This window comes from Conger conger, chromosome 9, assembly GCF_963514075.1.
Source record: "Conger conger chromosome 9, fConCon1.1, whole genome shotgun sequence".
Lineage (NCBI taxonomy): Eukaryota > Metazoa > Chordata > Actinopteri > Anguilliformes > Congridae > Conger > Conger conger.
In genome coordinates, this window is record NC_083768.1 from 30,128,980 (window position 1) to 30,143,474 (window position 14,495).

General features: G+C 40.2%; 1 protein-coding gene across 1 annotated transcript in view; it reads left to right on the forward strand.

Annotated features, from left to right (window-relative positions):
- Positions 1-2,469: 2,469 nt before the first annotated feature.
- Positions 2,470-14,495, forward strand: part of tmeff1a (transmembrane protein with EGF-like and two follistatin-like domains 1a) — a 68,431-nt gene continuing 56,405 nt past the window's right edge. The window contains exon 1 of the mRNA XM_061255349.1: positions 2,470-3,173. Within this exon, the coding sequence (XP_061111333.1) occupies positions 3,026-3,173 (148 nt within the window). The 5' untranslated portion in view covers positions 2,470-3,025. The remainder of the gene's footprint in view (positions 3,174-14,495) is intronic.

Here is a 14,495-nt window from a genome sequence, read left to right on the forward strand (position 1 = left end):
TAGAGGTGGCTCCCACTGCCTTTTTGGTGAGAAGAAAGGTTTTAGGAGGCAGCTTTTTAACATATATATATATATATATATATATATATATATATATACTGCAACTCTCAGAAGTGAGCCCCTGTGGTTTTAGTTCCCAGATCTCTTATCTCAGATTCAAAATGCTGCGTGTGTGTTTCTGGGTACTGCACATGAAAACAGAAACCAGTAGCCGTATGGCAATAATGAATTACCTTAAATCAAAAACTGAACTTCCATAATTATCAAAGATCTAACATAGGCACTTCAGCCAGTCTCAGCAACCATCTTATTTTGGTCCACTGTTTCAATGCACTCTGGTCGAAACCCCATCCACTGTCTCATGTCTCAAAGTGGGGACATTCTAAAGAAAAGCAAAAAACTCTGTTCCTCGCAAACATAAAGCATAAACATTGGCCTTTTCCAGGAAAATGGTTGCTCTTGTTCACCCTGCAGGAGCCAAGCATATTGTTTGCTTTGTATTATTTGAGTGGACCCTCACCCAGTACAAATCTCCTGAGTCAAGCTGTGTGCACCGGTTATGAGATACCGGTTGAGTCCAGTAATGGGTGGCTAGGCTAGAAAGCAGAGTGTCATCAGCACTCAGTTGGGGTCCTGTCATCTTGCTCTTGCAAAGGATGTGCAGGTGAGGGACTCGAGTAAGATGTGAAGGGAGGTAACAGATTCCCATGACGCACATAACAATGCATCAATTGACAACCCACATTTGCACACAAAAAAAAGGCTGCCTAGCAACCAGTTTTGACCAAAATGTGTGTCTGCGCCATAGGGATTTGGAGAGTCAAGGAAGCTTGAGGGTATAATTTGGCAAGAGTTTTTCCTCAGATTTCCTTTCATGTTAAAATGCCTCTGAGTGTTCTCTGGGTATGTTACCAGAATTTTTTTTAATGGTGAATTCACATTGATCCCCTCAGCAAAAGAGCAAGTCCTGGTAACCATGAACAATGGGCTCAATTAAAAGTTAATCTAAAATTTCAAGCATTAGCCTTGCAACTGTAACTGCTTAATACAGTCTAAATGCATACAGCAACAGTGAAACTAAACTAATACAGTAGGCCACAGAATGCCCCTGACACAAAAATACTTAGAATTATTAATATAATTAAATATTAAATAAACAATATAATTATTCAGATAAATTCAAAAATGGTAACATGAAAAATACTGTAGTTTATAAATGTGTCAATGGAACCCACCAAAATCAAAGATTAATTTAATAAAATATATCCATCCATCCATTATCTGAACCCGCTTATCCTGAACAGGATCGCAGGGGGGCTGGAGCCTATCCCAGAATACATTGGGTGAAAGGCAGGAATACACCCTGGACAGGTCGCCAGTCCATCGCAGGGCACACACACACCATTCACTCACACACTCATACCCACGGGCAATTTAGACTCTCCAATCAGCCTAATCTGCATGTATTTGGACTGTGGGAGGAAACCGGAGTACCTGGAGGAAACCCATACGAACACGGGGAGAACATGCAAACTCCACACAGAGAGGCCCCGGTCGACCGGGATAAAATATATATTTAACCAAAATCAATAATTATTTGCACCTCTGGTTTAGTACTTCGTGCATCTCTAGTCCACCTCCGGCAAGGATAACAGCATGGATTCTTTTCCTGTAATGCTTGCCAAGATTAAGAAACACATTTGAAGGGATTTTGAACCTGTGGGCTGAACTGAAGAGGCAGTTGATAAGTGCAAACCCAAGAATGTGATGGATCTTGCAAGGATCTACATAGAGGAATGTTCCAAAACCCTTTAAAATGTATTCCTTTTTTTAACCATCACAGGAGACAAATTCATGCTGTTATCCTTGCCAAAGGTTAAACAAAGTGCTAAACTAGGGGTGCTAATAATTATGGAACCCTCATTTTGGCTAAATCTATTTTTTTTAATTAAATTAATGTTTGATTTTGGTGGGTTCCATTGAAACATTTATAAAGTACAGTATTTTCACATGTTGGCATTTTTTAGTTTATCACTATTGCTTTTACAGGCATTGCTCACACTTTCAGCTTTAATGCTGCCAATCAATCTACATTATGAATATTTTACCACTTTTTACTTTTCCATGTCTATCTCACTTAAAATCTGTTGGACGTGATAGGTAAAAATAACCCTCGCATTAATGCAATCCATTCACTTACACTTTAAAGCATCCATTCTGCATTTCATCTTTGTCTGACACTTTACATAAAAATAATATAAATAATAAATAAATCAGCATAGCTCAATGTTTGTGAAACATTCATATTTCAACATTCGTGGGATTGTACACAAACTGATAAATCTTTGCAATTCTGTGTATAGGGTAGGTATAGGAGGTGATGGTCACGTGACCCCCATCCCAACCCACTACCCCCCTCACACACATACACGCACACACATCCCCCTTCCGAAGTCTCTTTGTTGTTATTGCTGCAGCTGCTGTTCGGGTCGGCTGCCTTTCATTTTTGTATGTTGAGATTTGGTTTGAAATAGAGCCATTCCGAAAGGGCCACGGAACTACATCACTATTCGCTCTTACGGAGGTACCGGAGAGGAGTTACTGAGAGTAGGAGGAGAGAGGAAGAGCGATAGCGCGAAGATCAGATTCGAGCTTTATCCGGAGTAAAGTAAAACGAAAAGTGATTTTTTTTAAACGCGGTGCGTGCAGAGAACTGCTGTGGGAGCTGGTGTGATGCTGCCTCTTCGGTTGCCATTCTAGAAAGAAATGCCTGTCGTTATTGCGTGAGAGAACCATAACCGACGTTACCACCTTTTAAACCTGGAGTACATCGTTTTTAGTTTTCTTTTTAACAGCACTATCCGATTTTCTTGTCGCTTCGTCGTTTATGAGCTCGTATGGTTTTTCCTCATTCATTCGTTATTTTGATGCATATTTAATTTTTTTAAACAAAGGGCTCAACCGCTGCTTGTCAACAAACGACGGCCTGCTTTAGCTGTCGGCACGGTAGCTATTCCTCTTCATCATGGTGGTAGGTTTGCACCCCGCTAGGTGGATCGGACCTTTACCGGGCTATTACTTTTCACTCCTCTGTTTCCTGACCATCGCTTCGTTTCCTGGGATTCGAACATCATATCCCCAGAGTGGCGAATGCAAAGGGAAAAGCTGTACTGGTAAGTGTGCTCGTTTGTGTTTTCACCGCACGATTGTATACATCATCTTGCAGTGCCGCTTAAGACGTGTAATTGTTATTTGATATTATGTATATTTAGCCTGAGACCGTTTTGAGAGCGCTTGCTAGCTACCCCCTCCCCCCGGCTATTCACGTGCTGAGCATCTCTTAACCACCGACATCAGACAAAGAACGTGACCCTTGAGTGAACGAAATTGCACGAGAATTGCAATCATCTTTTGTTATTCGGAGGGTGCGTGGATGAATGAATCACATTTGCTCGTGTTTCTTTGTTTCGCTTGTGATTTCCACATGCGCTAAATGCACTGGGTCCACTAGACATAGTGGTCCAACGCAACTCCGTGAGCAGGTGCGCTGTGACAGAATCGCAAGGAAAACTGAACCCCACCCTTTGACTGGTCCTGGTCCCCTTCATCCAGTCCCTCCCTTTCTGTATTCCCATCGCTATAAATGCAACGCTGTGCTTACGGTGGGCTTCACGTGATCCTTACCTATTAAAAATTTAACGCAGAGAGGGCGTTTCTTCCCCAATTCTGAACGTTTCTTTACTAAGGAAACAATACAGGATGCGGATAGCCGCTCGTGGGTGTTGTATTAACCCAGGACCATATTTTATTCATGAAGCACAGAATTGACTTTGTCTGTGTTTTCTGTTTGTCTTCAACATTGAGGGATGCTTTTAAGCAGAACAGTGTTCAGAAATACTCAGCCAGAGTGCTACGGAGGCTACATTGCAGGTTACATTCCGTAGGCTTCTTGAACAAATCACAAACAAAACTTGAAATTCTGCTAAGAAGGCAAATATTAATCAAGAGGAATTTTGTTGGCCAACATGAAGATTTGTGAAAGATGCCTCTCTACATCTGGTTGCATTAGAATGACCTTTCACCTGTAACAAACTACTCAATCTTCAAAGAATGTATGCTGTTAAAATAAATATCTGTAAAATCTTAATTAATTAACATGCTAACAAGAGCTGAACAAAATGCGATTAATTTAGGCTATATCCATACCTCTTTGTTTTTCAGGTGGTAGCTGTGATTTTCTTGAAATTCTAGTTATTAATTATTTATTAACTTATGAAGCAGAAAGTGACAGTTGCCAAATAGAAATTAGAATGGTGGTGGACTAAATACATGCAATCATTTTTATTATCTTTATTTAGCATATAATATTAGCTTTAAAAGTTTTTAACTACCAGCCTCTTGCTAATGAGCACAGAAGTAGTATTTTGTAAACCCCCGTGGACTTTCATTTTATATATGCTACTGCATGAAATCCATTTAACATGAAATTAACTCCAGTGCCCACGTTCGTCCAAATTGGATAGCTATCAGTAATGCAACAGCCGACAGATTATACCGCAAAGCGAGCACAAGCAGCCGTGAATCCGTGACACCACACTGTTCACTGTAATTTTCCTCCAGCTGAACCCAGAGGAATTTCTCTGGACACACACCAAGTACACAAAATGACAATCAATGAAAGATGTAGCTGTAATGAGTGAACCGATGCTGAATTTGGTGTGGTGATCAGGGCTGCGGCAGATTCCGCAGAGATGAGACAGGGATTGGTGGCCATGAAGAATTAATTACCCTTTCGCTTCAACGAGGTCACCCCCTCCGGCACTCTCTGATTCTACTCATACCTCATGTGTGCCTTCAGAACTTCCTCAATCTTGTGCCAAAGCAGAACCACACACCCAGAACCATGCTCAGAAGCAGAACAACACACCCGGAACCATGCTCAGTTTGTAAACAAAGGCCAATTTCAAACAGTGCTCTGCAGACTGGCAATCAGTGGAAAATCATTAGGAATTTAGTCTGTGTTGCACAAACATGAATGAAATGTCTTCATATTAATATGCTTCAAATGTTTCAACTGTATTTGCCTGGCCACTGTTGTGCAATTCTTCACATTTCTGCAAAGCATTATTGGAAAATAATGTATGAAATAATATATCATGTGTTTTATATCTGACACATAGCCTAGTGTCATATCATACCATGCACTTGCATGGCCAGAAGCCTTGTGTGGCCTGTTATACAAACAGTTGTTTGAATTTTTCTTTTCTGTTTGCCCTCACAGAAAACTGCTGGCCGTTTTATATGATTCCATTTCCTTTCACGGTTTGGAAATGTCAACCACAGCATCTGTGCTTGGGTTAAGAAAAACAAAAACACAGTGCGTTTACTTCTTGCAACTGATTTGCTGTTGTCACGCAAGTCTTGCCCTGGTGTGGCTAAATGTCTTTTTTTTTGCATCACAGGCAAAATGCATGCAGACAGTAACTTCTTATTTTAACCCAACCACACATACTAACATGTTTTTCTTTATGTACATAATTTCCTGTACATGGGGAGCTATTTGTTATTCTACTATTTTATCACTGTCCGTCAAAGAGTTAAATGTACTCTGGTATTCATGCTAAGAGGAGGAGAAGCTCTGTGTAAACGGTTGTAAGATGTGAGCCTTCTGATTGTGTGGGTCTGGAACCTGCCAAATGACACATGTTTCTCAAAATGGAAGAGGGCTGGCAGCTCCCAGCCAAGCTGTTCAGGGCAAAGCATCATGCTCATGTATAATTGCTGGTCAGAGCGGTCCTGGTCCTTGGATGCAGATATAGCCTTGGTTTCATTGTCCAAAGAGACAGTGTTGTGATCCTGCAGGAAGCTTCTATGTGAATCTGTCTCACACTGCAGCCATTTAGGCCTACACAAAGGACTCACAGAGTGCATTTGTGCATTCATGTACTGTGCAGGAGAAAGTGTTTCTCGGTCATGACGGCAAGCAGTTTGACAATTTAAGCCTTGTTTTCATACATATGTGTAGTACTATTAATAGTATATCTATCCATTTATTTTGAGCAAAGGCATTGGTTTCTTTAATAAACAGTCATGACAATAGCATAGAGTCTATTTTTCTTGGGAGGAAAATTATTGTCTCAGAAATCTGTTATTTAGTCTTTCTCTTCCCCGTTTGCTTTTGTCATTCTTTTTGTAGTCTGCATGTAACTATTAGATTTCTGGTATTCACTCTTGTGTATCCAATTTAGGGGCCATTAGTGTGCCGGAAACTATTTAATTAGTCAAAACTTTAACTTTTCTCATTGGGGAATTCTCACAATTTGATGGGAATGGGTTCTCAAGAAGCGCACACTTATAGAGTTGTGATGAGGGTGGAGCAGGTTGGGAATGGGGTACTTACAGTTTTTGATCTGTTGGGATTAAACCAAGATACAGTCACTAATGCTGTGGGCTTGTTCCTTCTCAGTTAGCTCTTGGCTCTAACCCCAAGCAGTGTGCACCCTGCAGCTAGCAGGTGGGTCAAGGTTTTTGATGTAATCCTGTCCCTGGTTGTCACAGGTGAATGAGTGACATAGCCAGCGGCTCTTTCAGCCTTCCTATGCCAAAGCCCTTGCTGTTTTCCAGGAAAGAGCCCTTGTGAAATGAGCAATTTGAAAAGGCCACTGCACAGAGGCTGTTCAAATAGGGGAGGCCACCTACAGGGAAGGAGTCAGAGCTAATGGAAAGGCTTGGAACACTGACTTTCTGCAACCGAACCAGACGTGATCACTACCACACCGACTCGTGGCCAAGAACCTTATGTGTATTCACGCGTCACTCTGGCACATTCATTCAGCAAGGGAACGTTATTTGAATTTAGGAAAGAGCAACTTAGTCCTTGGTCCTCTGTTATCACAGAGCTATATTATTGACACCCACACTCCTTATGTTTTTGATATTCTGCTGCTTGACATTTTAGCGTGATCTTCTACGGTTATTAAAAAAAATTAATCAGAACTGAATTAGCTGTTAACTTTAAATTCCAACCAATGTAATTATTCCATCTCTACAATCCTTGGCACACGACTTTGTTTAAAAAACGAAATATTCACAAATCATTTCTACTGCCCTACTAAAAATTACTTTCAGGGAACTCTTACGAAATATTTGTGCTAAATATTGTTGTCAGTACTGTGGAATGTGAGGAACTGCAGTGTGATTGATGATGATGATGATGGATGTGCTGTATTGATGATGAATGCAGCTATATAGCAGCTATATTCTGTTATACTGATGCTGGGTCCATGGAGTAGTGTGCAGGCTACAGCATTGTTCTTTTGACCGCAAACTTGCTCGTGATGACTCCCCCCATCATCGTTATAAACAAAGTAATTGGAAGCAAATGCTTTAGCTCATGAAATGCATCATATTTAAGGATTAATGGCGGAGTTTCACTGAGCTAATGGCCTACTATGGAAAATAGATGGGAGGTCTGAGGTTTTTATGCCTGAACAGAAAGTAGTTTTATCTTGTTGAATCATACCAATTCACAGAGCTATTGGGAATGCATTTTGGAACAGACCCATCACACAATTAAAATTCCTTCAACAGTGTTAAATCCATTATTTTCACTTGGCCTCTTAACAACCTCAGTGGTGGACCTCATGGAACATACATATTTTTTTTATTTTATTACTGTGTACTTTTGTGATAATGTGGCTGCAGTTAAATGCTACTCATGGAGCCTTGAGGACAGACGTACTGTAGTTTAAATTCACATTTGTACGTGAATACTGTATAAGGCAGTCTCTGACTTAATGATAAATCCTAGGTTCTTTGATTTTATTGTATTTATTAGCACAAGACTGACTCCCACAACAATTGTATTGTTCATCTCGATAAGAGGTTGAAGATATAAGGTTTATATAAATGGTGCTTGAGAATAAGTTGCTAACTTCCATTGGCCAGAAGAATACTGTATTGGTAATGCTGGTTTTAAAGATGTAGCCTAGCCTTATCTCCTTATTTAAACAACCATTTATGTGCTTCCACTTTAGTTTTGTACATCCTTACTTCATTAAAATGAAGCAAAACAAATGAAAATGTCTCCAAACCTGTACCACGGGGAAATAAAAGTACAATACTAATATGCTTTTCATTGTGAAGTAATTGTCTTTCTTTGAATGACACCTAAATAAGCTACTGTGTGAAGCAAAGGTCACTTCATAAAGAGAATTTGATATAGACATACTGTAAAATAACTGATTACCACCAATGAACAATATGTCAAAAACATCCATAGCTTGGGATATTCATTGGTAATCTGATTTTGAAACATGAGTTGTAGCTAATTAGAATTAGCTTTGTTGTTTATTGGACACATTGATAGCTTGTTCACTGTTATTTGGTAGGTGTTTGGAAGCTTTGTTCTGCATCTATCTTCATCAGTTATGTAATGGAAGAGAAGATGCTCAATACCCAAGCAGTGGTAGAAATATTCCCTCCCCTTGAAATGGAGACAGACAAAAATCCACAAAGTCAACCTTATGGGTTCCAGTCATGCACCTTTGCCACTAGGCTACAGGCTGCTTTTGGCAAACAAAGAAGCCTTGTATTTGACAAATTAATTATAATTAAAAGGCTGTCATAGTCATCAGCTGTCCGAGGAAAACAAGGGTGCAGCATTCATTTATGATGTATACATTACTGTGAACGGCTGTGTTTAGTGACCCAGGGTTTGATGAATGGAAGTGGCTCATTGCTGACACTAAAGCGATGCAAAGCAATGTTCCAGCTAAGGCCTCATATTCTGTCAACATTTCTGGCTCTACGAAAAAGGTTGTGAGAATGTCATGGCTGAACTGGAATGCCTGATATCACTGTTGTTCAGGTGGTCTTTGGTATGAGCCTGGGGGACTGAAGAAATTACAAGATATCCTGACGTCCCCCACAAGCCCTTCCTGTCTTATCTCAAGCTTATCTCCCAGGGTAATGGTGGCTCTTATGCCTCTTTTCGACCGGGAGTTCCTGGGAATTTAACTCCCAGGAACAAGTACGCAATGAACAAAAGGTTCCTTCAGCCTGCATTTCCACCGGGGGCTAAAGACCCCGGGGAGTTTACGCAAATTTTAGTCTGAAGAAAAACGTTCCACGTTTTGCAACGCTTACGCCGGTCTGTCTGCTAGCGAGCTAAACTAATAGCAAGCTGTTGTTCTTATGCTACACTGGGTGTGGGTGTGAAACTAATGAAAACCCACCGCAGTTAAGCAGGAGTTGCAAATACTGATTTCGAAAGGAGACAGACTCAGAATTGAAAAAATGTTGCATTTATTCACTTGTTATGGTTTCACATTGCACATAAGTAAAGCCACAGTCCAAATCGAAAACAACAGTCACACTACAATGTGTTGAGAAACACCATTAGACCTGTACGTGTGTCTGCATCGTTGCAAAACGCCGGTCTTTTAGCTATCGTTAAATAGCTATCGCTACATAATCGCTTGCTAGCGGGCAGACCGGCGTAAGCATTATGTGCTCGTACAGTAAATTGAGGAACTAAGGTGTTGTGATACAACAAACAAAACAAGCTCTGTGGCAGGCATTTAAAAATGCCGCCTGGAATACAATGCACGTAAACTCGCCCAATCAGAAATGACCTCCGCTGCTAGCCACACCCACGCTAGTTCCTGGCCATCAGAAAGCTCTACCTCCTGAGCAGGGGCTTTTTTAGGGCTGAATAACGGCCCCGGAACGATGAGATTTGCCAGGCACGTGGTATGAAAACGCGTCGACTTCCAGCGAAATACCTTAGTTCCGGGGTAAAGTTCCACCGGTGGAAATGCGCCATTAGACACACCTTCCCCTTCCTGTGATAAATGGGCCTTCCATTTGAATAGGGCACCTTCCCCCCACCCCCACCCCCACCCAAGCTCACTCTCTGACATTAGTGTGTCTGTGTGGCACTCTGGTCTTGACATACATTTTCGATTTGAGCTGTTAATTAGGGCTGTCACATTTCCTTTTGTTTGTCGATGAGTCCGTTAAGAGCGCTCACCTGCTACCAAACCCCAGGGAACACTCAATTATACCAGATGCGTAAGCACGTACATCTGGGGGACAAAGCTGGAAAAGGGAAAAGCAGAACGTCTAGACAAATCTTTGTGAATGTGGTACTTACAGTTTTTGATCTGTTGGGATTAAACCAAGATACAGTCACTAATTCTACTAGTATACTTTTAACAGCAAAACATATAGTCCATATGGTACTATTCTTGCATACTGAAGGGGGCTAAAGTCACCATTCATCGGTATGCCATCTTGGTGTTAGCCTTTTAAAGAGACTTGAGTGCTTTTTCAAATTAGGCTCCTGTGTTTTTGCTCATATAGCTACTTTAACACAACCAAGGCAGTTTTGAGAGTGACACTTTCAGGGACTTCACCTCCAGTCAAACCAATATTGTAGCATATGGGTGTTAGTTGCATACAACAGCTCAATGAGAATGCATTAATTTTTAAATATTTATTTACATTTAGGCATTCAGCAGATGGTCTACACTAGATCAACACACACAGCTTACGTTACCTTACGTACAAAGCATTAATACTGCTGGATATTTACTAAAGCAATGCAGTAAGTACCTTGCCTAAGGGTGCAACAGCTTTGATCCATCTAGGAATCTAACCTATAACCTGAAAGTTACAAGCCCCGTCCATCCAAACACCATGAGAATAGAAACACAAATACCTGCAGTCGTCCCAAGGTCAAGTAAATAATTAGAGAATGCGCAGGAGACCTGTCGCTTGAGTCCCATGTTATTCAAAGCTTGGATTTGCTCACAGATGTTCACAGTATGGACACATTGCGCCAGTGGCCACATAATCAAAATCTGAACCTTTATGGGTTCCAGCTGGCTTTTGCAGCTGACTACTTGAGCAGACAGTGTTTTTTTTTTTTTAAACACATCATTCACTTATTACCTGCTTGCCATGCTGTACCCTGGAAAGCCAGAGAAATTAAAGGTTTTCTCAAACAAAGCATTTCATGGAAGAGTCTCAGAATAACCATGGCACCCGGTAACCTGTGGAGCTACTAAATCCTCCTGTTTACTGGCAGAACAAAGCCCTTTGAGGGCTTTGCATTTATAGGCTTTACAGCTCTCTGGTTAACATGTGTGACTGTTCCAGTTTGTGAACATAAAATGCAACATCTAATCACGGCTAACATCCGTTAACATGCTTGTCTCCTAGATTTGTAAGATTAAAGCATAATTAGAATATGAAATTACTTTCTAAATATAGACCTAGACACTGTCAATGCCTGGGTTTTGACAGCTGGCCTTAAGTGTAATAAAATCTTTGTACTTCAATTGCCAACCACTGTTGATAGCACATACAATATTCATGGAGCGACTGCATCAAAATGCACGATGTGATTAAAACACAGTCACATTTAAGACTATTCTTAGACTTAGCACAGATGATATCAGACTGTGGAATTTTAAAAATATCATCAAAACGTATTATCCCACAGCACTGAAAAATAACCAAACACCTAGTCGTATGGCAAATACAGCATTCTGATTGGCCAAGACGTGTCACGTGGGTGCGCATTATTTTTGTATAACCTTGCTAACGAGAACAGATTGAACAGGTGTGTAGAATGTTTTCACAGCTAAAATATCCAACAAATATCAATGCGGGCAACATACGCTAGGTACAAAGCAATACATTTAGAATTCATGCGAGTAGTCCGGTTATAGCCAACCTGGTGACAAAAATATGTTACTGTAGGCTATATTGCATTGGGTTAGGCTACACTTTGCACTGTCAGAAAGATGGGAGATGTTTCAAACATAATTTAACCAAGCGTTTTAACTTGATATTATAATAACGTAACATACAACACACGAGTGAGTGAGGAGAGAACAATCAAACGTAATATACTTAGACACGGAACACCTGGGGATGCTAAAATATATTCAGTACACTGATATTCTCTGTAAACTACATATAGCATGAAGTCTGTGATAATTTAATTTGTCATTTTGCTGTGCTGGACAACTCAATTAAATATTTTGGTCTTTCTATGCTTCAGTTCAAAATGGGAGGGCTCCATTCAGTTGCATGGCATTATAGCATCAAATTTATTTTAATTACTTACTATTTTGTACATAATATACATAATACATTTGTTTCTAAACTAAAAATAAATTTTCCATAACTAAATCACTTTGGCAAGTTAGCCATGGTATTATAGCAGGATAATACCCTATGAACGAGGCCGTTCTGAGGAAATAATTGCCCTTCAGTGGTAAACGGTAATAACTGATTCGTTCATCGGGTATTGTCCCTTGCATTAGAACTTGGATGTTTCAGGATTACTGATAATTAATACTAATGTTACCACCAAAGCTTTTTCATACTTGTGGAACATTTAGACTGAAGGCTGTAGCTGATGTAAGAAACATAGTTTTGGTGAAAAAGAAACCATGTTCAAATGGAAATTAAGTGTATTCAGCACGCAGTGGTTCAAGGTAATATCATTTCCCAACCGTCCACATTGTTGTTCAGTTTTTCATATCGAAAATGTCTTCAGGATGAATTTTTTAGAGCAATGAAATCTGATGAAATTCACATTAAAGTGATAATGACTATCTGTCTCCCACAGATAAGGTAACTATTCCTTTAGGTAGCTGTGAAAACGTTCAACATGGATTGTCTCTGGCAGGAGTCCGTTACAGTATATGTATATTTCTAGAATAGCTGTTCTTACTCTTGCAGATAATTGCAGCATTTCTTAGCTCCAGGGTTATGTTGATCACCATTAACCTCTGTGCTAAAATACAACTGGGAAAATGGGGTCCTATAATAACAGTCATTGATAACAAGCCCAGGCTTACTGCCTGGTTAATATTGATTCTCAAGGTTCCCTTGTTCAGCATACCCAAATACCTGAATTTAAATGCATGATTCAGGTGGAGCCCCTTCAGAAAATTGATAATCAAGCTGGGTATTTGGAAACTTTCTTTAGTTGGGCACAGCCAGCTGGCGATCTGCATGAAAATGAGTTATATTTGTGAAATTTCTTCTTCAGAAAAGAAGAAACCGTAATCCATTAGCCAAAACTTACGGGGCAGATTATAGTATTTCTAAAACTATTACTATTCAGATAAAGCTCTTATGATTTTGGGTAGAAGTGTTTATGTTTTCAGTGACTGAAGAGTATTGTTCTCACAAAGTTGCTTCAACCTTGTACATTGTACACATTTTGTGAAAGGTTGTGTCCGTGAGCCTATGTATCTCATTGTGCCTCCCATGATGCAATTTTGTGTTATACTATTCTATGTTATGTATCATACCTGAATTTTCATGTATACATCCAGTCAGTATATGCATGCATACATACAGCATTGCTGCTTTCTGTATTCTCTTTGATATCTTCAAATATCTGACATGTAATCCACCTCCTCGGTGCAAGAGAGGACAGAAACTTTCCTCCAGTGTTTTGTCAGTTTTCCTTATCCGTGTATGTCACTCCAGTTTCATGTAGCATAGCAGCCTGATTCATTATACTGTGGTCCATAAATCGCAGTCATAAACTCAGCAAATTCCCTTCTGCGTGCTCTTACCCAGGTGCAGTCAGTAGGAAAGGGAAAAAAACAGCCTCCAAACAGATCTCATTCCTTTAACATAAAGTCAGTGCAGCAGAAATTATGAACGGACATTAAAAGGTCTTCCTTTTCATATAAAAATGCTGAAGGTTGGCCATAAAGCAAAGTATAGACATTTACTAGTGGTATCATATTGCATGCTGGGAGCCCTTGATTGATGGCTTTTGGCAGTCTCCCATGGCAGAAGTCTCTTTAATCTTTAAATAAAGGAAAGCCTTAGCTAGGTTCATTTGTCAGAGCTTCAATACAAACTTATCAAAGTTGTAGGATGAAACCGAGCGTCTCATAACAAATTCAACTCTTCGTAATATTGAGTCCACGAGGAAGGACTAGCATTGTCCTGAGCTCGTTAGAGAAGATCACAGCTCCGGCAAGTGTTGATCTGGGATCATGTCACAAGAGCCACAAAACATGATTGTGATAATTAAATTCACCCAGGTTATGAAGAATCGCCTGTGTTGAAGAGGGGCCAGACAAGCTCAGCACTAATTAAACCGAAGCTTGGAGAGTTATATTTATCAGTTAGCAAATTAATTGTCTTTTAGTCCATTTTGGAACAGGGAGTCTTCCCTCAGGGAAGTCTGGATGGCAGGCTAATGGCACCAAACCAAGGGAGGATGTGACATTTGTGCTTTCCCGCATTGCGCTGAAAGGAAGGTTTTAAGAGACTGACCAGTGTTCAGCTGCACACAAACCCATTTCTTGTTAGCACTCTTCCAGAGCATTCCTTTTATTTGCTCAAGTACTTCCATGAAACAAAAAGCCATCTTCAAATGCAAGAGTCAAGAGAGCTTGTGGTAAAAATAAATGGACTCAGTCTGGGACACAGTCTGGGATGTGTGATAG